This window comes from Sciurus carolinensis, chromosome 2 (assembly GCF_902686445.1).
Source record: "Sciurus carolinensis chromosome 2, mSciCar1.2, whole genome shotgun sequence".
In the NCBI taxonomy this organism is placed as follows: Eukaryota; Metazoa; Chordata; class Mammalia; order Rodentia; family Sciuridae; genus Sciurus; species Sciurus carolinensis.
In genome coordinates, this window is record NC_062214.1 from 38,863,574 (window position 1) to 38,891,360 (window position 27,787).

General features: G+C 34.6%; 1 protein-coding gene and 1 pseudogene across 3 annotated transcripts in view; one reads left to right on the forward strand and one right to left on the reverse strand.

Annotated features, from left to right (window-relative positions):
- Nucleotides 1-1,346: 1,346 nt before the first annotated feature.
- Nucleotides 1,347-27,787, forward strand: part of Macrod2 (mono-ADP ribosylhydrolase 2) — a 2,075,735-nt gene continuing 2,049,294 nt past the window's right edge. For all 3 annotated transcript variants that reach the window (XM_047537628.1, XM_047537632.1, XM_047537630.1), the window contains exons 1-2: nt 1,347-1,638; nt 7,309-7,425. In XM_047537628.1, coding sequence (XP_047393584.1) covers nt 1,593-1,638; nt 7,309-7,425 — 163 coding nt within the window. In that variant the 5' untranslated portion in view covers nt 1,347-1,592. The remainder of the gene's footprint in view (nt 1,639-7,308; nt 7,426-27,787) is intronic.
- The window catches only part of LOC124972659 (mortality factor 4-like protein 1), a 29,055-nt pseudogene continuing 26,599 nt past the window's right edge, over nt 25,332-27,787 (reverse strand).

Consider the following 27,787-nt stretch of genomic DNA (forward strand, 5'->3'; position numbering starts at 1 on the left):
TAGAAAAACTTAAGTTAAAGCCCTCCTTCTATTTTCATTGTCAATAAGTGAGCATATTTTTATTACTATTTCAAATTTCACTTTCTTATTGAAGCCTTCCCTATTTCTCCCAGCCAAATAAATTTTTATGTATTCCACAGCATTAAAAAAATAGAATTGGAATCAAAATAAAATTATTACTTTTAGTGTCATGGATCATTCTTAGGAGGGTGTCCCATTACTTAAAACATTCCTTTCTTTACAATTCTTAATAAAGCCTCTCTCATTATTTTTTAAAAACCTGTGTTCCACATATTATTCCCCCACTTTATATAACACAGAACCTGAATTGCTCAACAAGTGTGGATTTACCACATCTGTCAATTCAGTCTTGTGGATTGTCTGATATTTGGAAATGCAATAAATTTGAGGGGAGAAGAGTACCAAACTTTTCTTAAATTCTAGGTCACTCTACTCTTGTGGATGACTTTCCTGGAATTGAATTTTCTGAACCTTGACAGACTAGCATTATTTAGAATCAAGTCAGCTCTTTGGACCAGCGCCTTGCTCTGAAGCAATTGGTGGAGAAATAAAATAAGACAACCAGGCTTTGGTTAATAGTCATTTGAATGTGCTATGATGTAATATTTGTTTTTTTTTTTTTTCTAACTTGTTTCTAATGCAGTATTTTGGTTGCCGACAACTTCTCAGTTCTTAAAATTCTTGAGTAGCCCAGTTTACCTCTCTGTCTTTGTAGACTTCACTGAATTCCAATGAAATTTGTAACTTTTACCTCGCGGTTGAGCAGCTGATTGCATAGTTCTTGAACCATTTCCACAATCCTTTCACTTGTTTTGGTCTTATTTGCCCACCAGGAGGAAAGCTTCAGATTAGCTGATAAAATTCGCCCAGGCAGGGCAGTGACAGTGAGCATGGACAATTCGTTTGTACTTACTTTCTTCTCCCACTTGCACGTACTCCACCTGCAAAGGAAGCTTTTGCCCACTGGCACCCCAGTCACCTGGAGCATTTAGCTCTACAGGCCACGCCCTCTGGTTCTCTCAGCTTGAAGAAGCCAACTGGAAGCACCGCCCACCTCCCACGCTTCCTAGGCTCTGCTCCACGCCCCGCCCCCGTCGAGAGGTACTTCCAGCCCCCTCGCGCCCTTGCTCCGCCTCCTCCAGCTCCCCAACGTCCTCCGCGTCGGGCCCGAGCCTGCGCCTGCGCCTGCGCCCTGGGTCTGAAGTCGGGGCGCGCCTTGGCTAGAACGCGGAGAGCGGCGGGCGGTGCAGCCAATGGGAGGCGGCGCTGCCTAGCGGCTGAGAGGCGGGGCCTGCGCGGGTGTTAGGTTAGCGCGAGGCGTGACCTAGTTGACAGGCTCTGAGGTGCTGCTGTGGTGGCGGCCGCCGAGCTGAGGCGGGTGGGAGCCAGAGCCGAGCGCGGGCTGAGGGAGGAGGGCGGCAACTGGAGAGCGGCGAGCGGCGCGGGACGCAGAGCCTTTTTCACTTTTTCCTTCCCGAGTGCCCCCTTCAAACCCTCCCACTCCACACACACCCTGTTTGCCCGTGAGCCTGGGGAACTTGCAGCTTAAAGCCAGCCACCCCCACGGCAACATGTACCCCAGCAACAAGAAGAAAAAGGTGTGGAGAGAGGAGAAAGGTAACCAACCCGTCGAGTCCTGGGGGTGCGGGCGGTGGGGGTTGGGGTGGGGGCGGGGGTCAGGCAGTGTGTGCCGCGGCGCCCTCCGCCCGAGCTCCCGCCTCGCGCCCTCCGGCCGGTGCCGCCTCCCTCTGGTGTCGGTGTGTACACACGCGCACACTCGCGCGCGCCTCGCCGTGCACGCGCCGCCCCCAGGCACCTGCCGCTCGCGCACGTGTGGGCGCACGCCCCTTTCTACCTCCCGCCCCGCCCGGTCACCTTCTGCCTAGATGGGGCTGACTGGCCTCGCAGGCGGCGTGGAATCCTGCGGGGAGCCCCTTGCAGCGGTACAAGTTTCTGTGAATCCCAGCTGGGACTTTGGCACCCCTGACTGGGGTGTCCCATGGACAAGTGTCCGCTGGCGGGCACTCAGGCTGCAGCTGCTGCTGCGCCTAGGCTCCTCTGAACCCTCGTTCATTCCTTCCTCTCCTCATTCCTCCCTCCACTCCAGACTGGTAAAGTGTCCCCATTTTCAGGTGTTTGCCCCCTTTTTAGGTCCCCTTCCCCAGCTGCAGTGTGACTTTTGAAATCTGAAACTCTAGGGAAACCTGAAAGGAGCATCTTGTCGGTGAGGATAAGTGCCTTTAGAGTAGTCTGAATGTGCCTTTCTCTCAGCAATATATTTCTGTGTTTTACATCCTCATTCATAGTCTGAAGTTATTCAGTGGATTGTATGTCACTCAGTGGATGAACCCATCCCTGAATTTTGTGCACATCAAGGCTTAGCCAAATCGGTTAAATTGACAGCGCATTAATTCCGTTAAGACTTACAAGTGTCTGACATTCAGTCCCATCCCTTCGTTTCTCTTTCTTTTCTCTTTTATCACTGATTATATTCTGATGTAAAACTCGAGACTGGCATTTTTTTCCCTCCCCTTTTTCACCTCATTTCTTTATTCTTTACCTTTCTTTGAGATAAGGAACAAAAGGACTTGTATTGATACTGTTAGCATACACTAAGCCTGTATGTTTGGGTGACCATGTTGAAAATTAATTTTCTTGCTAGTAGCTGTTTAAAATTTGTAGATTTTTATTGCAAGTCCTGATCTTTGAACATGATGGCCATACAGTGGAGGTAAGAACAGGAGTCAAAAGAATCCTCTATGTAGGGCCTGCTTCCAACAGTATATAAGAAAAGGGATGATCAGGAGGGCCCCCCCCCCACACACACACCAAATTAACTATCAGGAAGTAATGTAACTGTACAACACAAAGTGGCTTTTAAAATATTGAAAGATTAGAGTTTGTCATTTAATTATGTTTTAATGATCATGAACACGGAGGGCTAAAAATTCTGGTGTTACAGAATGAATGCTGTTGGGAATAAGAGCCTGATATGTAAAGTGGTATAAAATGATTTGATTTTGCAGTAGTATTTAATATAACTTCCACATATTTTGAACAAGGATACCTTGTGAGCATTGAAAAACCATTTCTACCCATTTTTACTGATGGTCTTGAAATGTTAGCTTTGTATTATTGATGATAGTGAAAGCAAAATAGTGGAAGACATAGATATTGTTTTCAATAACATGAATCATTGATGAAATGATAGTGAGTACTTAAGAATTATTTTTCTGTTATATTTGAAAAAAAGTTCCTAAAGTAAGTAACAATGTTATAATGTGCCCTTCATTTAACAACTACACAGTTGGACTGATAAGCAGGCTTTTCAAAATCTTTTTAATGTCTTTTTTTCTCTATTTTTTCTAAAGGAAAAATATAACCAAATTAATATTTTTAAGCAAATGCACAAAGAAGGCAATTAAATTAATTTTCTCTTATCCCAAATTAAGCTATTTTTGCGAGAAATTTAAGGGGAAGAGTTGTGATTTGAAACTTTAGGTATGTCTTAGTGTTTTATTAGGATGTTTGTATTTGGAAAATTTAAGTAAAAAAATCATATATATTATTCCACCAAGAAGGCACGATAGTACAGTAGAGAAGTTTATCCCACTGGAGAGTTGATGGCATAGTATTTTTGCAGCTGCTATTTAAATCCAAAAGAAGGCTTACCCACTTCATTGAAATGTCAAGACGTTCTGGAAACACATTTTAACTCAGTATATCATCTGATAAGAATGTCTACCTGTTTATATGTTTGGTTCACAGAGGAAGGGTTCATTAGAAAAGTGAGGCACTCTTTAAAGAAAAATCTTATATAATGGTAAAGAAACTATATGTCTGTGGTCTTCAGAATGTTTAAGTGTTGAAACAAATAACTAAGGAGCGGTCAAGACCACATTTGTTAAGTAAACATTATAGTATTTTACCCCTAATTCAGAACCATTTAATGTGTATTTAATTTCAAGTATTAGGACTTATTTTTGTTGTTTTACAATTGGTCTTGTTTTGTTTTGTCTTTATACTTCAACTTTTAAATAAATAGAATGACAGGACAGGTTTCATTTTTGTATGTACTTTCTGACATTTATAAAAACTGTAAGTTTACTGTTTACTGTATTTCATCCTGATTGCTGATATTGTGATAATTCCATGTTAGTTATCTGAGGCTTTAAAAGTAGCACTTTAGCAACTTCCAGTCATATTTCTTTTCAGTCTTTGTGTGATAATTCAAAATTTACCATTCCTTTCAGTTTCTACTCCACCAAGACTCTATTTTCTTATAATACACAGATGATATATAAATATTTCTTAATTCACAGAGAAAGTAAATACCAGAAAACATGAGCAGCCTGAACATACTCTTCCATGGTCTTACTGGTTTGTTTCTTTACATGTCTTTTAGGTTTTGTTCCTATCTTAGAGGAAGGACTTCTTTGTTTCTAAGATTAACCCCACTGCTTGTGTTTTTCATCCCATCTTCTGTATTTGAGATCTTGTGCCATGATTTATTTGTTCTTGGCTGTGTTTGATTTTTCAGTGTCTTCAGGTTCCTCTCTACTGCCTATAATAATTCTCAGGAGAATCTTAAAGGAGCTTTTCTTCTGTAGCACTTCACCTTGGAGTTGTTCTCATTTGCCTCCTTTTGCTCAGTCCTTCATAACCTCCTGGATTTCAGTTATATTCTAATGGAATATATGTTCCTAAAATCACTTAGTAATAGCAATGATGATGGTATGAGAAGAGTTATCATTTAAATGCTGTTTGTGTGTTCAGCATTATTCTTACATGGTTATCTTGTTTGATTCTCACAATAACCCCATGAGGAAGGAAACTATAAGGTAGAATACTGGAGGGTCAAGAGCTTTGAACACAGTTGCCTGGGTTTGAATCCTAGTTATTGAGTTATAGGACCTCAAGTAAGTTATTTGATCTCTCTACCTTATTTGCCTCATCTGTAAATTGGGAATAATACCTGCCTACTTACCTTAAAAGAAAATTGCAACAAAGAGATGAAACACACACAGATTTGCATGATTTAGATTACAACCCAAATAGTACTGTGTACCACCTCAATGCCATTGGCCATCAAGTTAATAAAAGCAATGGCTCTTATAATTTTTAAAATAATTTTTATTCTTCCTACTATCTTGTAGGAAGATAGTATTTCCTTCCTTTCACTTATTTAAATTCTTTTCCCTAATTTTTTCCATGTCACTGGCACCTTGTATCCCCAGTGACAAATAGGTTTTATTTCATTGCTCACCTGTTTGTACCTGCTAAATATGCCTAAGTGTTATTTATTTATTTATTTTTTTGGGGGGGTGGGATAGGGATTAGATCCCTTTCTTTTCTCTCTTCCCTTATTTGTTCCTTTCAAAGTTTAGGTTATAATTTCCAAATCTTTAGGTTAGACCTTTCTCTAAAGTTTGGGATTCTTGATTTCAACTTTTTGAATGTCCCACAGGCACCTTAAAACTCAATTTGTTGACCCTCAATTTGTTGGCCCTTGAATAATGTGATTTGAATATGTCACCTCTGATTAAAATAACCTTCTTTTGATGTGGTTGAAGAAGAGGTAGTTGTAGGAGTGTAGAAAGTATTGATTTCCCATTTCTTGTTCATTTGTGCTTATATTAATACTTTTGTAGTTTCTGTGAAAAAAAAAATTTTTTTTGAGACTAGGTCTTGATATTTTGCCCAAGCTGGTCTTGAATTCTTGTGCTCGGATAATTCTCCTAGCTTAGCTTCCAGAGTAGCAGATGCTATAAGCATATATCACAACTTTCAAACCCAGCTTGAAAGAATATTTTAAAGTGATTATTTTGCTAGGGTTGAATTTTCTTGAACTAGATACTATTCATTTTTAAATCCACTCGTCTAAACTATAGTGCTTTGTAATAAACCAAAAGAGAATTATGGTGAGAGTATGACTGTCATTCTCTACATTGTGGAGATTTTTGGTAAAATATATGATGCACAACAGCTGACCTATAGAGTGAGGATGCCAGTGTTAGTGTATATACTGAATGTTAGTAAATCTTAAGTTCTTCCTTGTTTTTAAGATTAAAAAATATATTTCTTAGATTTTTTTTCTGCATTCTAGTGGATCATTTTATGTACCTATGTATAATCAACTTTGAACATTAGTGGTATGCTCTATAGGGTAAAGTTAAACTTCTCAGCCTGGTGTACAAGTTCCTGTATAACTTTGTTTTATCTTGGTTTCAGCTATTTATCACTTCTGTGGCCAATCATCTCCTCATACCATATCTTCCATTTTCAGTAACTAGTTGCATTTCCTTATCTTTGTTAACATTGTTCTGTTAGTCAAAATGTCCTTACTTTCTACCTCTTCTTGGTGAAACTCTACACACCCTTTGTGAGTCAGCTTGTGTTACCACCTTTTTTGGGGGAGGTTTTCCTGACAATATCATATATTGTAGTGTTAATTGCATAGGCTGTAAGTTGAAAGTGTATGTTTATTGCTAACAGCCTTGTAAAATCAAGGAATTATCTTGGTGGCTATCTTTTTTTGTGCTTTCGCTATTTGTACATACCTGTCTTCATTTTTTTTTTTTCTTTTATTTGGTACTAGAAATCTAACCCAAGAGTGCTTTACTACTGAGCTACATTCCCAGTCCTTTTTATTTTTATTTTGAGATAGGATCTCACTAAGTTGCTGAGGGTCTTGCTATGTTGCCAAGGCTAGCCTTGAACTTGTGATCTTCCTGTCTCAGCCTCCCGAATTGCTGGGATTACAGGCATGCACCACAGTGCCTGGTTTGTCTACCATTTAAAATTTTACCTACATAGGTATTGTTTTGTGTTTTCACTTTCCTCTTTTGTGCTGTGAACTCAAGGTTAAGGATCACCTTTGTGTCTAGGGTATTACCTACATAGGTATTGTTTTGTGTTTTCACTTTCCTCTTTTGTGCTGTGAACTCAAGGTTAAGGATCACCTTTGTAACTAGGGTGTATAAACATATCACCTGACAGGTACTAGGCTGTCAGTAAATATTGATTGAAAGAATAAATGATTTTTACTTATTTCTTAGCCCATTACCAGAGAATCTTCTTCCTCAGGCTTTGATTTTTCTTACTAATATGAAGTTAATTTGACACCTTTTAACACTCAGATATGATATCATATTTGAATTTGCATTTTGGTGTTCCTCAAGAACATACTGTCTTTGGTTAGTTTAACATGGTTAGTATTTAAAGTGTAAAATAATTCCCAAGCTTAAAAGTTAAATACAAATGGAGATTCTGCTTTTATTTTGCAAGAACGTTTACTGAAGATGACCTTAGAGGAGAGACGCAAAGAATACATAAGGGACTATGTTCCCCTCAACACCATTCCATCGTGGAAGGAGGAGATGAAGGGCAAGAATCAAAATGATGGTAAGTTTCTCAGAATATTTTTTAGGTACAAATTCTTCCCATTTATTATGACTCTTGCAAGATAATCATTGACAAAAATGAATAGCTTTCAAGAAAGAGATGACATTTTTGTTTTTTTGCTATTTAAATTATTGCTCATCGTTCAGTTGTTTTTAGTAATTTGTCACGTGTTAAGTGTAGGAATGTACATTAACATAATTTGTGTTCTGAAATATATCACATTTATAATATGATACTCTTACAGGTACCTTTCATTTAAAAAAAAACAATTATTCTGTAGTAGTTTTTAGAGCAAATTAGAGATATTAGAGATATGTTGCTCTGGTGGTGTGCCATTTTGAGTTAGATTTGATTAGTTTCATTTTTATTGTATTTATTTTAAGGATTGCATATTAATTCAAAGAGTGTATTAGGAAGAATAAAGAAAAACCAAGCAGGATTTCACAGAATTTTGGAAAATACATGTTTTGTGTGGGGTGATTATGTCTGCACATAAAAATTTGACAAAATTTACTCTCTCAAAGTCTTTGTCATTTGATGAACATCTAGATTGTGTTAGAATATAGTGAATTTTAAGGATTAAAAATGTACATGAAAAGTTTCTAAACACAACATAATAAATTTAATGGATGTTTAACATGCTTACATCAGAATTAACACTCACTGGTATTAATAACCTAAAGTTTAGACAAACAGAGTACTTTTTAGCATGCTTATTAGTTGAGCAAGGAAAATTATTTTATAAAATAAGCTTGGACTCTGTTAATTTCATAGATTGTGGTCTTAGATGGATGAACTATGTAGGGTACAGAGCACCTTGTGCCTTTAAAATGAAGGCAAACATGGTATTCTATGGATAAAATCTGTGGGGAGCAACATCCAAATTAGGCTTTGGTGTGTGTCAAGAGAATACATGATTGGGTTTAGATAGGGTTGTGTGTTTTTAGAAAGGCAAAGCATGTGGGGATGGGAGTGAAAAGATAATGTGTTTTTTTTAGATGTTATGTTACCTGGAAATGTTATATTGGGCAAGTTGCTTCTAAAGGGGTCATTGGACAAGCTGATTGGGATGTTCACATCTGACTGTCTATCCATTGTCTTAAGTAAATGCAAGTTGTTTTAATAATGGTCTAATTAAGACGCCATTGAAAGAAAAGGTAGTGCTGTGTAATGGAAAGAATACAGGGCTAGGAATCAGGGAGATGAGTTCTGGGCTTTGTCTAACCTAGGGTCTTGTACCTCTTCAGATGATTGGGTGTTAGTTATTGTTTTTTCTTCTATTCTTTAAAAGCGACTGGTATTGAATACTTCTGCCATAATATTTTATTTATGGCTTGTAAATATTCCTCTTTCTAGTGCTTCATTCATCTGATTACCTTTCTTGGTTGCTGATTTAGCTGGTCAGTTTTTTAAGGATATAGTATATGATGTTATTTTTAGCAAATTTGATCCTTTGAGATAGATGTGGAATCCTGTTCTTGCCAGAACAATTAACAAAGCTGTAGTTGTTACCCAGGCCGCTTGCCCTGTGTTGGACTTGTCTATCTCTGCATGGAAGCATGGCCTTTCTATTGACCATTTCCATTTAAGAATTCAGCTAGTAACACTGTACTGGATCTTGGATGTTTTCAGAGATACCACATGCGGAATAGTGTCCCCCAAATTAGAAAATACACTTCGAATAGCACATGACATTTAGATTCTGTATATTTAATCCTGTCTCTTAGTATGAGTTTTTTAAATGATTTACAACTGCTCCATATATTTCTTTTTTTTTCCCTTAATGCTTTTTTGAACTTGAAAGTCCTTCATGGGGAACTAGGTGATGTCATCAAAATTGTATTTCTGTTAAACAATATTTTATTCTTTTATCTAAAATCTGAAATGTTACTTGTTCCTCTCCTTATGACCAAGAATTAGTGATTGGCCTCTTCAATGGAATGGGTCATTTTATAAGTAATGTTTGTTAATTTCTTTATATTATACACATCTTTCAGATGTACTTTCTTATTGTAACCTATTCAGTGCTTAATTATAACAAAGTATTACAATAGTTTAAAAGATCTTTAGGGCTGGGTGTACAACTCGGTGGTAGAGCATTTATGTAGCAAGTCTGAGTTCTTGGGTTTGATCCCTAGCACTGGGAAAAAAACACTAAAAATATAAATTCAGAGCTGGGCACATTGGCACATACCTATAGTCCCAGCTATTAGGGCGATGTCTCTGAGGTAGGAGGATCACTTGAGCCCAGGAGTGTTAAAAAAAAAAAAAAAAAAAAAAAAAAAAAAAAAAAATTATGTATTTTCACAAAAAATGATACAGGAACACTAGATATATAGGTATATTTTAAAATGCTTAAAATCATTGCTTATTATTATGTATATAAATAGATATTAATATTTATATAAGTGTAATTTTTAAAATGTGATACTTTAAATATTAAAAGATGTCTATAATTCCTTTTCATGTAGTTTTTAATTTTTAGGAAATGGACAGTATTTATTGGGTTAGGAAGGTATGTCAATTTTAAGCTCAGTTTTTTAAGATCCTTGTTTTCATAGGTCATTTTGGCCTTATTATCTATGATTACATGGAAAGTTCTTGAGCTTTTGTTTTAAAATTTTTTCTTTGTTCAGATTTCTTTTAGTTGAGAACTTATTAGCTTATAGTTAAAAAAGAGTGGAGTGGCCAAATGTGTAACAATTTTGACTTTAAGCCTTCCTAAAAGTTTTAAAAGGAAACCAAAAATTGCTAAACAAGATAAAAATCAGTGTTTATATGGAAAGGAGGAGGCAAGTAGATGTTATTTTTTTTTACTTTGATATATTATTTTGATAATATTGAAAAGTTATAGATCAGAAGAGAAAAGAATGGGAGGTGATTACCCTTCCCTCCCCCAAATAGCTCTTTAGGATATATCATTTGTTTCTAGCTCATGTTCATATTTTGTCAAATATTATTAGCAAATCTCTGGAATTACATGCTTCCAATTACATCTTTCTCTGTTACCAGTTGGGTAATAGTCTATTTCATTTGTCCATTGCTATGTTGTAGGAAGTTTTAAAATGCTTGTCTTCTTTGATTCTCTGTCACTAGTACCTGGAATAATGCCTTATGTGTAGGTGGGCTCGGTCAGTGTGTTACATAAGGATGCTTCAGAGATTAATAGTCTACAAGGGACAATCTTCAATTTTCTGTTCCCCAATCAGTTTTAATTGTGGGCATTAAAACATATATGTATAAAGAGAGTAGTATAATAAATCTTTATGCATTTACCACCCAATTTCAACAGGGAATACACAGCCAGTTTTAGTTCATGCCATTGCTCCTTGGATCTTTCCCCCAGGCTGTTTTGAAGCAAATCATACTTATCCATTTTATGTATAATGTGTATATGCATGCATATGGATGCATCTTTAAAAGAGACACTTTTTGTTGTTTTAATAGAACTACAATGTTATTATCACATATAAAATAAGTACATTAAGGGATAGGGTTGTAGATTAGTGGATAGAGTGCTTGCCTAACGTGTGAGGCACTGGGCTCGATTATCAGCACCACATGTAAATAACATTGACAACTAAAAAACCTAATTAAAAAAATTAGTACATTAATATAATTAACTATCCAATTAATATTTACATTTTCCCTTTGTCTCATAAAGGTTTTTTTTAATAGTTGATTTATTTAATCAAAATTTAAACAAGGTTCTTGAATTATAGTTAATCAATAGTTTTAAGTCACTTTTAATCTAGTTTTCTTCCTGTCCTTTTCTTCTTCCATATTATTTGTTTAATATACTTGGCTGTTTGTCCTGTGAAAATTTTTGTATGTATGTATATATTTTTTTCTGACTATGTCAATGTGGTGTTCTTTAGCACATTCTAATGTTCCTCTGTTTCTTAGAGTTGACAGTTCTGTCCAGAGGCTTATTAAGACTTACATTTAAAATTTTTTGAAAGAATGCTTTGTGGATTATTGTGCATTTTTTTGCATCATATCACAAAGCACGTAATGTCTTGAGTATCTCTCTCTATGGTAATATGTTGATCACTGGATTTAAGTATTGTCAGTCTAATCTATCTAACTGTAAAGTTTCCTTTCTTTTACCCTAAGTAGCCATTGATGATTGTTACTTAGATGTTTTATTTTATTAGGGATTGCAAATAGTGTTTGAATTTTATGTTTCCTTCTTCATTTATTAGTTGAACTTCTGTAAGGGGTAATTTTCTCTTATCAGCTCTTTTGTCATTATAGTTCATACAAAAAAGGAAATTTTAGATTTCCCTTATTTACCAGTTTTCAGATTGAGTTGATTACCTGATAATCTTCCTAAGGTGATCAAAGTTCTTTCTAAATTTTGACTATCATTTTGAATCTCTATCTCTCTCATTTAACCTTTCTTAGCTCTACCTTCTCCCTTTGTTTCGCAGACACATTAAGTGAGGTTGCTTCAGTAGTTAAGTTTACAAAGGATGTGTTGAAAGTGTAGCTTCCATACAAACACAAAGAATGCTTTGTGTATTAATTTATAGTAGATATAGTAGATAGACAAAGGATATAGTAGAAAGAAAGACTGATATATAAACTGTTGAATGGATAAAATGAAAAGTGTGTTGCTTCTTTGTAGTGACAATAGTTCTAGTTTTGGGTTTTAATTGTATGTGTTCTGTTTTCCTTTGCTATTTCCATGCTAAGGTTCTACTGAACACCACCCAGAAAAAAGTGTTGTTATTCTCTTTGGATGAAGCAAAACATTGGCAAAGACTTCCAGGCTTATGCTAATGTATGACTGTCAGGGAAAATGACTGTAATGAAAATGGCTGTAAGTTTAGAATGTCTTTGAAGTCATTATTTTGAATTTTTGAATATCAGTGGGGGGAAATAATAAATGATGAGAATGAATTAGGTGAAAACATACAATTATTTTACTCAAGTATGAGAAAGTATTTTAAAAAATTATCACTTAGAAGGAAACTTCATATTTTGTATTTTACATGTATGTTTATGTTCAGATCTGCTTTGTAAGTCATTTGGAAAACACTTAACTCTAAAATGCCTGAAACACGTAGTCTTTGTAAGTTTGACTTTCTCTCCACTCCATTTTTTTTGAAGGGTATAAAAATATTTTGATATGCATAGGTTGGTTAGAGGCACATTTATAATCTTTTAAAATATTAAACATTAGCATTATAGCTTAAAATTTCCTTATTTTCTCTCCCTTTCTTCAAACTATTTTCCATCTTAATTATTTGAACCAGAGATGATGGATGACCAAAGAAAAGTTCAGACTTCTGAATTTCTCAGTCTGTTCACTTTTAGATTTAATTTAAATGTAGGTATTGAATTTTGTATTATTTTACTTATGTCCCAAGCTAATTTCAATGAAGGTAATGAAATTTTGTAATTTTTTAACTTATATCCTAAGTTCAAAGTGCTACTTAGAAATAATCAAAAGAAGGTATGTATTAATCTAATCCTCTTTCAATACCAGTACACAATCCAGTGCTTTTACCAAATTTATAGTAACTATTTTTGAACGTCAGTATGTTTATTAATTTTCAGGACTGTGGATATAATATAATCATTTACACTACAGAATATCACATGGAGAGGAGTGAGGGATCTAATATAATAGGAATTTTAAAAATTTGAATAAAATAAGGTAAATTCTCCGTATTTGTAAACTATGTTAACTGCACTATTTTATGTAATGTTGGGTAGTTGTTTATTGGAAGACAGAATGCAATTTAAAATGACTGAACAGTTTGGAAAATGGCATTAAGAACAGGATGGAATTAAGTAGAGATAAAAATTAGAAAAATCTCCTGCTTAATTTCTCTGTATCGATACCTTTTTATATTGTCATATTCAGTTTGAGCATTATACTTTAATATAATGTGTAGAGTAGAAGACTCAAAGCAAAATCCTGCAGCTTCTTGGATACAAATCTTTTATTTTGAGTAGGTGGTAGTTTTATTTTTCCCTCAAATGATCTTAAAATGAATTAAATTAAAAATTTTGGGGGCTGGGGAGATAGCTCAGTCAGTAGAGTGCTTGCCTTGTAAGCACAGGCCCTGGGTTCGATCCTCAGCACCCCAAAAAAAAAAAAAAAAAAAAAAAATTTATATTAACTTCAAGTAGCTAAGAGAACTCTCTTATTCTTTAAACAGTTATACATAATATTTCTACTACCTGGAAAGATGTTGTACAGCTAGAATTTATATTAAAAATAAACATTTTTCATTTTAGAAGTGAAGGTAGGGGCTGGGGTTGTGGCTTAGTGGCAGTGCGCTCGCCTAACATGTGAGGCAATGGGTTCACTTCTCAGCACCTCATAAAAATAAATAAAATAAAGGCATTGTGTCCATCTACAACTAAAAAATATTTTTTAAAAAAGAGGTGAAGGTAATAACTAAAGAATAAAATTCTACTTGGCCTCCATTATTATCTGGGCTCTCATTTTCCTCTTTGTCCTCCTACTGTAGCAGTTCCTTTCTTAGCTTTTTCATTATAGCTTTCTTTCTGTGTCTTGAATGTGCTGTGTTCCTGCATACACTACTGAGGCTTTATTTGAAATTTTGCTCATCATTCATCTTTCCTTCTTAATTTTATCATCTGTGCTGAGCTTGAAAGCCTTCTATTCTCCATGAACTCTTCCTTGATTCCTTACTCTGAAACAGTTTATTACATACTTCCATAAAGCTATCTTCCTTTTCATTGAGTGTTTACATCAGTTGGTTTTTATGTACTCAGCAGTGGCTTATCTCATTAGGGTCTGTCTCCTTTATGACACTGTAATTACCTTGAATATAGGACTGTATTATCTTAACTCGTCTTTATATCTCTGGCATCTGGCATAGTGCTCAGTGTATGGTAGGTATTCAGTGAATATTTGTTGCATGAATTGAATAAATCATAAATTGCATTTATCTGTTGATATTTTCATGTAGAATTTTCTTTCTACTTTCCATGTATTGGAAAAACTCACATGGGAATGAAAGGCTTAGAAATTAAGCCAGAAGCTTTTTAGTATAGGCAATAAAAACTCTACATCTTTTTAATATAAGATTGGCTTTATTAAGTTTTAGATATGATTAATTTCAATGAGATTTTACTAAATTATTACATAGATATTTAACTAGTTGAGACAAGGATGAGAATTCATGTGTGTGAGAGCATTGTATATTGTTATAGTAGTTAGTAACTGAGCATCATGCTTTTAACTTCAGCAAGCTTTATTACTAACAGCTTCAGTTAAATGAGTGAAAATGTAGATGCTTAGCTTGTTATATGTATTTTTTTAAATGTAGAATAATAATTTTAAAGTGTTGCCATTCTCAGTGCATTTGCTTTAGTAGTTTTGTTCCTTGAGACTCAGTCAACTGTAAGAAAATAATTTAATGCTAAATCCTAAGTCCTTTACTGAGTTAGTTGATTTGCTTCAAAAAAGACCTTGTCTGTAAACAGAATTTGGTTCCCCATGGAAGAACTAATAACTAAATAACTAAATACCTTGTAAGAATTTTGAGAATGCTGTTAACACTTGAGTATGAAAACATTCAAAAGTTCTGTATGATGATATTCTTTTGGGAGTATGAGGACTTATTTAGTCAAGTATTTATGAGGTAAGGCTAACTTGTAAAATGGAGAAAAAAAAGATTGAATTTTATGGAAATTCATGAATCATTATATAGTTCTGTTTTTTCTCTGTTTCATTGTCCTATGTGTTCTCTTAACTACTTTCCAAGACAATGCATAGATTTGTTGTGTACTGCACAATATACTGTTATGTAGATTGTCCTTGTATTAAACTTGTTTTTGAAATAATTAGAAACAAATTCCAAATATCTTTTAATTTTTTGATATAGATGAATTGGTATTAAGAACAGAAGATGAAAAGTTTTCTATATATTTTGTAGGCCTGTAACTTCGCATATGTACTATGCTATTTTGTTTTATTTTATTTTTTGTGGTGCTGGGTATTAAACCCATGGATGCTCTACCACTGAGCTACGTCCTCAGCCCTTTTTATTTTTTATTTTGAGACAGGGTCTTGCTGAATTACCAAGGGTGGTCTTGAACTTGTGATCTTCCTGCTTCTGCCTCCTGAATTACTGGGATTATAGGCATGTGCCACCATGCCCAAGTCTATCATACTTTTTCTATGTCTGCTTTTCACACCAGTTCCTCACTTCATTTCTCTCTGTATCCTTTAATAATTCAGTACATCCTTTCTCTATTAATCTTTGCTGCTATTTTTAGGGGGTTCTCCAGCATCCTAACCCACTCTTGTAAGATTCTAAATAATTGCTTTTCTTATTGTGGTCAAATATACACAACATAAATTTTGCCATATAACTTTTTTTAAAATTTTGCGATGCTGGGTAATGGTTTTTATATTTGTAATTCAGTGACATTAAGTACAGTTACAGTATTGTATCATTTTCAGAAATTTTTCACATTCCTAAATATAAATATTGTGCCCATGAAACATAACTACCTATTCTTTCTTCTCTACCAACTTCTGTTATTTTTTTTCTGTTGTTTGTCTCTGTCTCTATAAATTTGTGAGTTAGGGATACCTCTTATAAGTGGAATCATAAAAGTATTTGTCATATTGCACTTAGCATAATGCTTTCTGGATTTATCCACATTATAGCATGTATCAGAATTTTAATTTTTTATGCTGAATAATATTCCATTGTATGTATATGTAATGTTCTGTTTATTCATATGATGGACATTTGAGTTGTTTCCACCTTTTAGGTATTATGAGTAATACTGCTGTGAACATTGATGTATAAGGTATTTTTGAGTCTCTGTTTTCAGTTCTTTAGGTATATAACTAGAAATGGAATTGCTGGATCATATGGTGATTCTGTGTTTAAGTTCTTGAGGAAACAGTTTTATTTTCCACAGTGGTTGTATCATTTTACATGCCATCAATATACAGGAAATCCAGTTTCTCCACATTTTTTGCTGATACTTGTTATCGTTGATTGTCTTTACAGAGGCTTTTTTAACTGTCTATGTGTCTTCTTTGGAGAAATGTCTTTTCAACTCCTTAGCCTAGTTTTGAATTTTTTTTTGTTATCGAGTTCTAGATATTAATCACTTATATCTATACAACTTGCAATATATTCGCCCACATCTGTGGATTGTCTTCACTGTCTTACTGGTGTCCCTCGATTAAATAGTTTCGAATTTTGATGAAGTGCCTTCTTTCACATGTTGCTTTGAAGGTTCTCTGGAAAAATCTTAGGGGAAAGGGAAAAGAGAAGGATTGAGTTGAAGCTAGTCTTCTATCTCCCCAAGGATAGTTGGTGCAGCCCTAACTAAGATTGTTATGAGCAATGAGTGGAAGTGGTACATATGACTTTTCTTTTTTTTTTTTTTTTTTTGAGCATGTTACTTTCATTCATGTGTCTTAGACTCAATCTCAGTCATATGACCATAGGTAAATGTAAAAGAGAATGAGTGTAATGTTATATGCTCATGAAGAGCATACAGATGGAAACTAGTTTTTGTGTTTAGCTACTAAGTTTTACTGTACCAAAAAATACGCAGCTTCTTAAATAACCACCTTCTATTGAATCAGCTGTAAGACACTGTTATTTTATATTCCACTAGGAAAGAAGGGAAAAATAAAGCACTGCCAATTAAATGATTGCACACTGTTCTTTTGATAGTATTCTCTTTTATTTATTTTAAAATTTGCTCTCTTTATATATATGTGACAGTAGAGTATATTTTGACATTATACATACATGGAGTATAACTTATTCAGATTAGAATCCCATTCTTCTTGTACATGATGTGGAGTTTCACTGATAGTGTATTCATATATGAACATAGGAAAGTTATATCTGATTCTTTCTACTGTCTTTCCTATTTCCATCCCTCCTCTCTTCCCTTTGTCTAATCCAATGAATTTCTCTTTTTCCCCCCACCCCTTATTGATGTTGGCATCTGCTTATCAGAGACAACATTCAGCCTTTGCTTTTGGCATTGACTTATTCTACTGTTATTAGCATGACAGTCTCCAGCTCCATCCATTTATTGGCAGATGCCATAATTTCATTCTTCTTTATGACTTAGTAATATTCCTTTGTGTATATATATCACATTTTCTTTATCCATTCATCTGTTGAAGGGCACCTAGGTTGGTTCCATAGCTTAGCTATAGTAAATTGAGCTGCTGTGAACATGGATGTGACTGTGTCACTATAGTATGCTGATTTTAAATCCTTCATTTATAACCAAGGAGTGGGAAAACTTGGTCAAATGTTGGTTGCATTCCTGATTTTCATTCCTGCTTTCCATAGTGGTTGCACCAATTTGCAGTCCCACCAGCAATGTATGAGTTTACCTTTTCCCCCACTTCCTTGCCAACATTTATTGTTACTTTATTCTCCAGCCATGCTGACTGAAGAGAGATGGAATCTCGTAGTCTTAATTTGCATTTCTCTAATTGCTAGAGATGTTGAACGTTTTTTCATATATTTGTTGACCCATCGTATTTCTTCTGTGAAGTGCCTGTTTAGTTCTTTTGCCCATGTATTGATAGGGTTATTTGTTGTTTTGTTTTGTTTTTGGTATTACGTTTTTTGAATTCTTTATATGTTATGGAGATGAATGCTGTATCTGAGGTGATAACCCTTTCTGTAGGTTATCTCTTCACGTTCTTGATTGTTTCCTTTGCTGTGAAGAAGTGTTTTATTGATTTTTGATTTTACTTCTTGCACTTAGGAGTCTTGTTGAGGAATTCAGTTCTTAACATTGTAGAGATTTGGGCCTCCTTTTTCTTCTAGTAGGTGCAAGGTCTCTGGTCTAATGCCTAGGTCCTTGATCTACTTTGACTTGTTTTGTGTAGGGTGAGAGATAGGGGTCTAATTTCATTTTGTTACATATGGATTTCCAGTTTTCCCCAGCACCATTTGTTGAAAAGACTATCTTTTCTTCAATGGATGTTTTTGGCACCTTTGTCTAGTATGAGATAACTGTATTTATGTGGGTTTGTCTCTGTGTCTTCTGTTCTGTACCATTGATCTTCATGTCTGTTTTTGTGCCAATCATAAAGTTTTATTACTTTAGCTCTATAGTATAATTTAAGGTCTGATATTGTGATACCTCCTGCTTTACTCTTCTTGGTAAGGATTGCTTTGGCTATTCTGGGCCTCTTAGTTTTCCAAATGAATTTCATGACTGCTTTTTCTATTAAAATTTTATCTTCTAATAAATACAGAATAAAAAATAAAGTTTTGTCTCTTCCAATATAGGTATAGTAGATGTCTTAGATTTACTTAATTATTAATATATTCAAATGTTATCTTTGAGCATATGTTGAAAATGTAAGTGAAATAAATTGGCTAAAGTGTTCCTAAAATGTCTTGGCTTCAGAGTCCAACTCTTCTGAAATGTTTTTTTCTCCATGTAGTTGTTGATGTCTGTGTTTTCTCACAGAATCTTGTTTCTGTGCACTTAGAAGAGTTCATGGTATAACATTACTTAAAAATGTACTCTACTTTTATCTGGGATTTTCTTTTAAGCCACCAATATGTTTTGGAGTTTTCTTGATCTTACTCGGTGGTGGTAATGAAAGATCTTCAGTCAGTTGCTAGTATTCATGTTCTTTGCTCCAATGTTCATTAAATAGATTGTTCATTAATAGAAATGTTAAGAGGTTGTGTTTGTCCAGCTATAGGACCAGAAATAATAAATAAGTTTTTCTACAAGCAGAGAAAACTATGTCATTATCAACACCACAGTAGTAGCTACTACAAATGTGTGGTTATAATAAGATACCTACCGATTTCAGAGATGTTAAAATGTTAAAAAAAAGGGCATCTTAGAATTGAAAATATAGAGTACGTTGAATTTATTTTGGAATTCAGGTTTTTGTATCTTAATATTTGGGATTTTTTGTTTCCTTAGTGTTTCCTTATAAAAATACACTGTTTATTTCAAGTTTTTAAAATAATTACATTTTACTTTATCATGATATTTAGTTTGGAAAAAGCTGATTTGAGGGTAACATGGGCGACTTCAGCTGCTTTAAGGGTCAATGGGAACATTTTGAGGCACTGACTCAAAGTTATGAGAATTTGATTTTAGAACAATATGGAAAAATTTAGATATTAGTTTCTTCTGAATGGTGTCGACTTTGACATTGTATTTTCTATCATTGTAAGCAGGTATTCTGGAGGTTCTGAGTAAAAATCACTCAGACATAATAAAAGCAATTCATTCACTGGGTGATGATTGAATAATATATTTTGTAAAGTGTCTTGACTACTGAGATTTTTATTCTAAAATAATTTAATTTGGTATTTAGTGGTTTTCCTTTTTCTGATCCCCATAATGTAATTTAACAGTAATTTCTGTTGGGGATTGAAGCATCTATAAGTTTTGTTTTTTCTTTCTTTTCTATTTTTTGTTCTTAGTGAAAGGCAGGCAACTAAATGCCGATCAGCTTTCTATTTCTAATTAAGTGATTAAATACTCGGAGCAAGTCATTCTTTGAAGCACTGATTGGCATTGTGGGAGGATGAAGCTGAGGAATGGTAATTTTTTCTTTGTAGATTTTACTTGCAAAATATCGTGCCTGATTTTCCTGGAAGTACAATCTTCTGTCTGTAATTAATAGTTCTAAGGAACTGGGAGTGTGGCTCTATGGTAGAATGCTTGCCTAGCATACAGGGGTCCCTGGGTTCCATTGCCAGCACCACAAAAAAAAGTCCATTCCTTGGTTTTCTGAGGGTTTAGTTGATAAAAGGGCCACTATTTTACTTTTAATAATAATAAAATAAAATTTGGGGAAATGGCTTAACTTTCCAATCTCTTTTCTGTTCTTACCTCTTTTTTCATTTTGTTATTGACGCAGAACTAGTGATCAGACTTTTTGGAATAATTGGTACCTAAATAGCTACGTGAGGAATTCTTTCTTCTGAGTAGTTCAAATGATCATTAACGAGATTCTTAGTATACTTTTGGGAAGCAAATTAAATAGTTAGATGAAGGAAAGCCTACTTTTAGGAGAATAAGTAGGTAGGTATACCTTTTTCTTGTTTTTTTTCCCCACATACCCAAATGCAGATGTCAGGTTGTCAAAGATTTTCTTCTCAGTTGTCTATACATTGTAACTATAATACACCTAACTTAGTGTTGGCTACACATGGCTTGCTAAGAGCTTTATTTAAAGAGTGTTGAACTTTTTTCATGGTAAACTCTTGTCGCGTCCCCTCTGCCCGCAGAGAGAGACACGGCAAACGTCTGAAGCTTTGGAAGTTTATTGTGCACAGGTTCTTTCCTACGCTTCTCTTACCCCTAGCTTCTGCGCACTCTCAGCTTCCCTTTTCCCAGCTCCTTCCACTCCCGCGTACTCCCTCCTTCCAGCTCCGCTCCCGCTGCTGCCGCGGCCGCCGTCGCCACCGTCGGTTCTTCCGTCCCTTCCTCAGCTTCTGCCCCCTACTCTCCCACCCACCAGGCTTATATACACTTCAGTCAATCAGGGGAGAGTACACAAGATAAACGCGGACAGCTGCAGGCACAGGACGGGTGCACGGGGGGGGCATGCTCTAGTCACATCGTTAACTAGCCAATTATTGGAATTCGCTGGTTGTTTACTGTATAGCTGGCCGCCTCTGGCTCAGCGTCAGGCGCCATCTTGACCACGCCCGAGGCTGGGGTTCCCGGGAAACCCCACAACTCTGAGTTGGTTTATGTAGACTTTTCAAGACAATGCAAACAATGTGATGAAAACTTCTTTTTCCTAAACAGAGTTGTAACACTCTTCTAAATATTTCTATATCTATATCTGTGAGAAAGATCTCCCTGTATTCTTCTGGCACTATTCCTAATAAGATGTATGAAGTACTTCTTATTTAAAAGTAAGTGTGTGGTATCTCAGAATGCATATGAATTGGATTTGATTAATTTGATAATGAAAAAGTATTTAAAAGTAGTTATCTCTGAATTTTGTCTATAAATTGGCATTAGCAATTTATTTAAGACTGTAATTATTTCTTAAAATGAAATGGAATTATTTACAAATAATGAATTATAATTATGTAAATTTTCTTTGTATTAAAAAGTTATTTATTTATTTTTTTGTTTATTTTTTGCAGTGCTGGGGATTGAACCCAGGGCCTTGTGCTTGACAGACAAGCACTCTACGAACTGAGCTATTTCCCCAGTCCTAAAAAGTTATTTTAAATGTGTGTTAAAACTAATTATAAATCAGTTTTTATGCTAAGTGTTATTTTATATTGTGTGGTATCATATAAAGATATGGAAACCACTCTAAGTGGTCACAACTATACATTTATATCCCTGTTATTTATAATTTGTTGTATTTTTATAATCCCCAGAAATACATTAAATCATGGTCACTGTAAAGCATTTAAAAGATACAAAAACTTTGAGTTAAAAATGTTAGTTTCTCCAGTTCAAAAAAGGTAAATACTGTTAGTGTTAAAGTTACCTTTCTAGAATTTTATGCATTTTTAATTTAATTTAATGCAACATTATGTCCAGGTATTGTTATAAGCATGAACAAATAGTAGGGAGTTTTTATGAAAGCCCAAAAACTATATGAAATAAGTAATAATATTTGGGAAATTAAGGCTGGGAGAAGTTAACTGATTGCATGGTTAACCCGGACAGTTTGGCACTAGAATCTGTTCTCTTAGTCATGCTGCCTCTTATATTTTTTTAATACACTATTGAACATACACTTGTGTGGAGTAATTTTCTGGTTTTTAATGTAAAAACTATTATACATGGTGCTTGGGGGGCTTGCTTTTTACTACCTAAAACTATATTTTCATAATCTTTTCTTGCTTTTTTAAAAAATGGCTATATGCTTTTACTATAACTCATTTAAATTTATTTATCATAGATTATTCTTGAAAGACTCTAAGGTGTTTTTCAAAATTGTGAACCAGGTTGCAGTGAACATGTTTGTAATCTCTGTATATATGTGAGGATTTCTTGTGAAATAAATTTTGAAAAGTGAAATTGTTGGGTCACAGACCAAATTTAAAATTTTGATAAAACTCCCTAATTACTTTCCCAGTGACTGAAACAGTTTATACACATATCAGTATTGTTGAGTACTTGTTTTTTCATAACTTTGCCAGCAAAGTTGTGAAGAGTCCTTAAATTTTTGTCAGAAAAGATAAAAACTACTAAAGCTTTGCTGTTGTTATTTGCATTTCTTTAAGATTTCCTAATTTTCATCCATTTGAATTCATTTTGTCAATTACTTGCCCATTTTTTATTGTATTTTCTATTTTTGTGTTTTAGCTTTGTAAATGTTGTAACATTTTAAAGTCTTTTGTTGAACAGTGTATAGTCTGCTGTTGAACAATTACTATAGAATGATTATAAGTACAGACCTAAACCAGCCAGCCAGGCTAAATTTTAGCTCTGCAACTTACTTAACTCTTTACCTCTGTTTTCATTTGTAAAATGAGATTACTGGTGTAAACCTCAAGAGATTATTGTGAGGATTAAAATAAATTAGTAATTACAACTGGCATTAGAACTGTTTCTGATCTTTAGTAACTGATCTCTAAGTGCTAGCTTTTACAATTGTTAAATCATTAACACAATTTTGGTCCCATGTTAGTTTTTTTAAAAATGTCTTTTGCATTTTAGGTCTAAATCAAGATGTTTTTCATTCTGATATATATATATATATATTTTTTTTTTTTTTTTTTTAAAGTACATTTTAAATTTCTTCAAGGATTTTTTTTTTTTTTTTGTACCTGGGATTGAACCAAGGGGCCCTTAACCACTGGGCCACATCCCCAGCCCTTTTTGTATTTTAATTAATGAAAGGGTCTTGCTGAGTTGCCAAATGCCTTGCTGAGGCTGGCTTTGAACTCAAAATCTTTCTGCCTCAGCCTCCTGCAAATGTATTTGTAATTTGTCCTTTTGAGAAGTGTCTGTTTAGGTTATTTGCCCATTTATTGATTGGGTTATTTTTTCTGGTAACTTTTGCATTCTTTATATATCCTGGAATTAATCCTCTGTTGAAATAGTAGGTGGCAGAGATTTTCATCATTCTGTAGGTTCTTCTTCATGCTCTTAATTGTTTCCTTTGTGGTGTAGATGCTTAATTTTATTCCATCCCAATTATTAATTCTTGGTATTATTAAAAATGTTGTCTTAGTATTTTAATATAGGACTAAGACAACATTTTAAATCAGTGAAGAACAGAAGAATTTAAGACCACCTACCTCCCAACAAACAAAAATTAAATTCCATACATACAACAAACTTTAAGTAAAAAAACAATCATTTGCAGGAGACTGAGTATTGACTTTGTTTTCTTCTAGTAGTTGCAAAGTTTCTACTCCAATTTTTAGGTCTTTGTTCTGTTTCAAGTGACATGTGCAGGATAAGAGAGATATAGGTTCATTCTTCTATGTATGATGTCTAGTTTCCCAGAACTATTTGTTGAAAAGACTATCTTTTCAAGGCATCTTTGTTAAGGATCAGATGATTGTATCCATGTGGATTTGTCTCTGTGATTTCTGTTCTGTTCCATTGTCCTATGTTTCAGTTTTTCTACCAGTATCATATATTTTTTGTTTCTGTAGTTCTGTAGTATAATTTGAAGTCAAGTATTGGGATGCCTCCAGCATGGCATTTTTTTTTTTTTTTTTTTTGCTTAAAATTGCTTTAGATATTCTGGGTCTTTTATTTTTACAAATGAACTACTTCATTTATTTTTAAAGGCTTTATATTTTCTCAGTGTGAGGAAATACTGTTTTTAACATTCCTTATTGATGAACATTCCGATTATATTTATTTTTGTTGTTGTGTTTACTATAACAACCTTTTTTTTTTGAGTGCTTATCAGGGGCCAGCCACTGTTCTAAAAGTGGGTTGCATATTTATTGAATGAATATGAATTCAGTGAATAGTTTCCTCATATAATTTACTCATTTTGAAAATGACTTTGCTTATGAATCTCCTAAGAGCTTACTGTAAATTAAGGAAATTACCTTTAGTTATACAGAACTTTTCACTGTACCTATTAAATATTGTGTATGTATGCATTGTATACATTATTTAATATTTTTGTGTGTTGGTGTTTTATAGTTTTTCTTATTGTGGTTTGGTCAATTTTGGTTAGGCTTATTGCTAGGCATTTAGTAGGTTTTAAAAGTTATGAATGGTATTTTTTATCATTAATTTTTTTTTTTGAAATTTAAAGAAAAAATTTATTGAAGATTTGAAAAACAATTCCTAAAACATTGACTTTTCCAGAAAACTGTAGCTATACAATGCTTTGCGTCTATCATGTTAAAACGTGCATAAGACACAAATACAAAAACCATGAAACAAGCCACCATTCTTCAACAATTTGAGCAAAGATATAATGCCTAAGGAACAACATGGATGACTTGCGAAGGATGGGCTCTTTACTTTAAGCACCATTAAAAAAAAAAAAAAAGCACAAATGGATGAGTGTGTTCAGTTATATACACTAAATTGAACCTTTGGCACTAGGAATCAGAGCATTTTGTCATATAGCATTATTAATTATTAATTAATTATTAACACATATTATAAAAGTGCATAGTGTCAAAGGAATAGAACCACCAGCATTCAAAAGCAGCTTTGTCAACTAGGCAAACACTCTACAGCATGTCTCTCTGTTGTCCATCATTGAATACACTGGTAGCAACTTTGAAATGAAATTTTAAAAAAACGGAAAGGAAAAGGGAGCGGTGACCCCTGTTATTTTCTCTGTTTAAATTCAAACAGAAAACAAACATCAATTCTGTTATACACTAACAACTTCAAAGTACATCATTTGTACAAGAGAAGGACTAAGAACAAAAATATGTTTACAGAGATCCAAACACAAGTGAGCGAACAGCGCCTCCTCACCCTGCTTTCCGATGGTAAGCCACTTCATAATCGCTGGCACTAAACAAAGTTGCAGAGTTCTTTGCCCGGTATTTGAGGAAATCGTGAAGATAATTCAGTAATAAAGCAAGGCTCTTCTCATCCAGAGGAGTATAGGCCAACATTGCTCCAATTCGCACAAATCATCTCAGTAGATGTGGTGCTCCATACGCCTGGGACATGGATGCATCAGGATGATCTGCAAGGATTTCAGCATAATGAGGTCTCTCAAATTTGTAGAGCAGTTGAGTGCCCAACATTACATTGAAGTACTCTTTTATTCCTGCCACAACTTCATTAAGGGCATATTCCTTATTATCTGTGTTTCCTCGAGATTTCTTGTAATTTGCATGATCCTTTAGAATAGAATCCACATTCTTCTTGGCAGGAAGATAAAACAGCTGTTTTTGTCTGGTAATTAAGTCCCAGTCGTCAACAAACCATGGTTTTAGTTCTTCAGGAATCTTTACTTTAACTTCAACTCTGTTCATAAATGTTTCTTCATTTTCAACAGTAGGATCTACCCGGGCCCTTTTCTGGGGAGGCTGAGGTGTCTCACTGGTACTGCCACCATCTCCATTTCCAGGTGTTTTCTGTTTGTTCTTTTTTGTTTTCACTTCAACATTTTTCTGTTGCAGACCAAATGTCTTCTTTCCTGGAGCAGCCCCTCTCATCTTCCCCTCTGCATACTGCTCCTGATTGACAGTTTGGAGTTCTGGCTGTTTCTGCAGATTGGTGTCCACGTACTTGAGTACTCTGCTCTCTGGAACCCATTCATCCCAATTTTTATTCCAACCATTGTAATGTATAAAGTATTTCACTTGTTTGTCCTTTGTGGCAACTTTAACACACTTTGCTTCATAAAGGAGAGGCCCATGAAAGCACAGTACTCGCTCACCCTCCTGGAATTTTGGCTTCGGGTCCTGCTTTGGACACCATTTATAAGTGATTTGCCACCTCCTCCTTCTCCCACCACCCCCGACTACCGCCCCCTACTCTCTACCCCACCCAACTTTGCGACAGACGCACTGTCAGGCACAACCAGCTCTACATCCTGGGCCGGATTTCTCATTAATTTTCTAATTGGTTATTGATGAGGCATAGGTTAAGTATTGATTTTTTTTGAATATTTTACTTGAACTGTTTTTGGTTACAGTCTTTTATGATATTCACTTAGCTTATATAGGTAGAAAATAAAGATGTATATAAATGGTGTTTTTATAGCTCCTCAATATACTTACCATTTTTTTTTTTTTTCTTTTGTTTTGGCTAAGGATACCAGTATAGTGTTAAATAATAGGGCTGCTAGCAGGCATTCTTGCCTTGACTTTATTTTAATTTTTTTCTGTATTTTTATTAGTACATTTTAATGTAGTTAACAGTGGGATTCTTTGTTACGTATTTGTGCATGTATACAGTATAATAATATAATTTGGCCAATATCATTCCCGGTTTCCCTGTCTCTCCCTCCCTCTGATCCCTTTCCTCCCGTTGCATTTCCTGAGACCACCCGGGCACCCCCACCTTTCTTCTCTCTAGCTTCTGTGGATGAGAGAAACATACCATCCTTGACTTTGTGAGTTTGGCTTTAAAAATGTTCTCAAGTTCTAACTATTTTCTTGCAAATTTCATTCTTTGTGACTGAAAAAAGCTCCATTGTGTATGTATAGAACATTTTCTTTATCTGTTCATCCACTGAGGAACAACTAGGCTGATTCCATAATCGGGCTATTGTTAATTGTGCTGCTGTAAATATGGGTATGCATGTATGACTATAATATGCTGACTTTTAATTCCTTAGGATAATACTGAAGAGTTGTATAACTGGGTCAGGTGTGGTTATAGTCCTTGTCTTTTGAGGAACCTCTGTACTGGTTTCATAGTGGTTGTACTAATTTACAATCCCACCAACAGCATGAAAGTGTTCCTTTTTCTCACATCATCTCCAGCATTTATTATTGTTTGCATTCTTGATGACTGCCATTATGACATATGAGAGGAAATCTCAGTGTAGTTTTAAGTTGCATTTCCCTAATTGCTTATGATTTGAACATTTTTCCGTATATTTGTTGGCCATTTATATTTCTTCTTTTAAGAAGTGTCTTTTTAGTTCATGGACCCATTTATTAATTTTTTTTATGTTAAGTTTTTTTTTTGTTCTTTATGTATTTGGGATATTAATCCTCTGTCCGAAGAGTAGTTAGTAAAGTTTCCTCTCATTCTGTAGGTTCTCAATTCATGCTTTTTAATTGTTTCCTTTGTGACGCAGAAGCTTCTTAATTTGATTCCATTTATTAACTCTTGGTGTTACTTCTGGAGCTTTAGGGGTCCTCTAGAGAAAATTGTTGCCTGACCTGTATGTTGGAGTGTTGATCCTATGTTTTATTTTAGGAGTTGCATAGTTTCTATTCTAATTTTCAGGTCTTTGATCTAT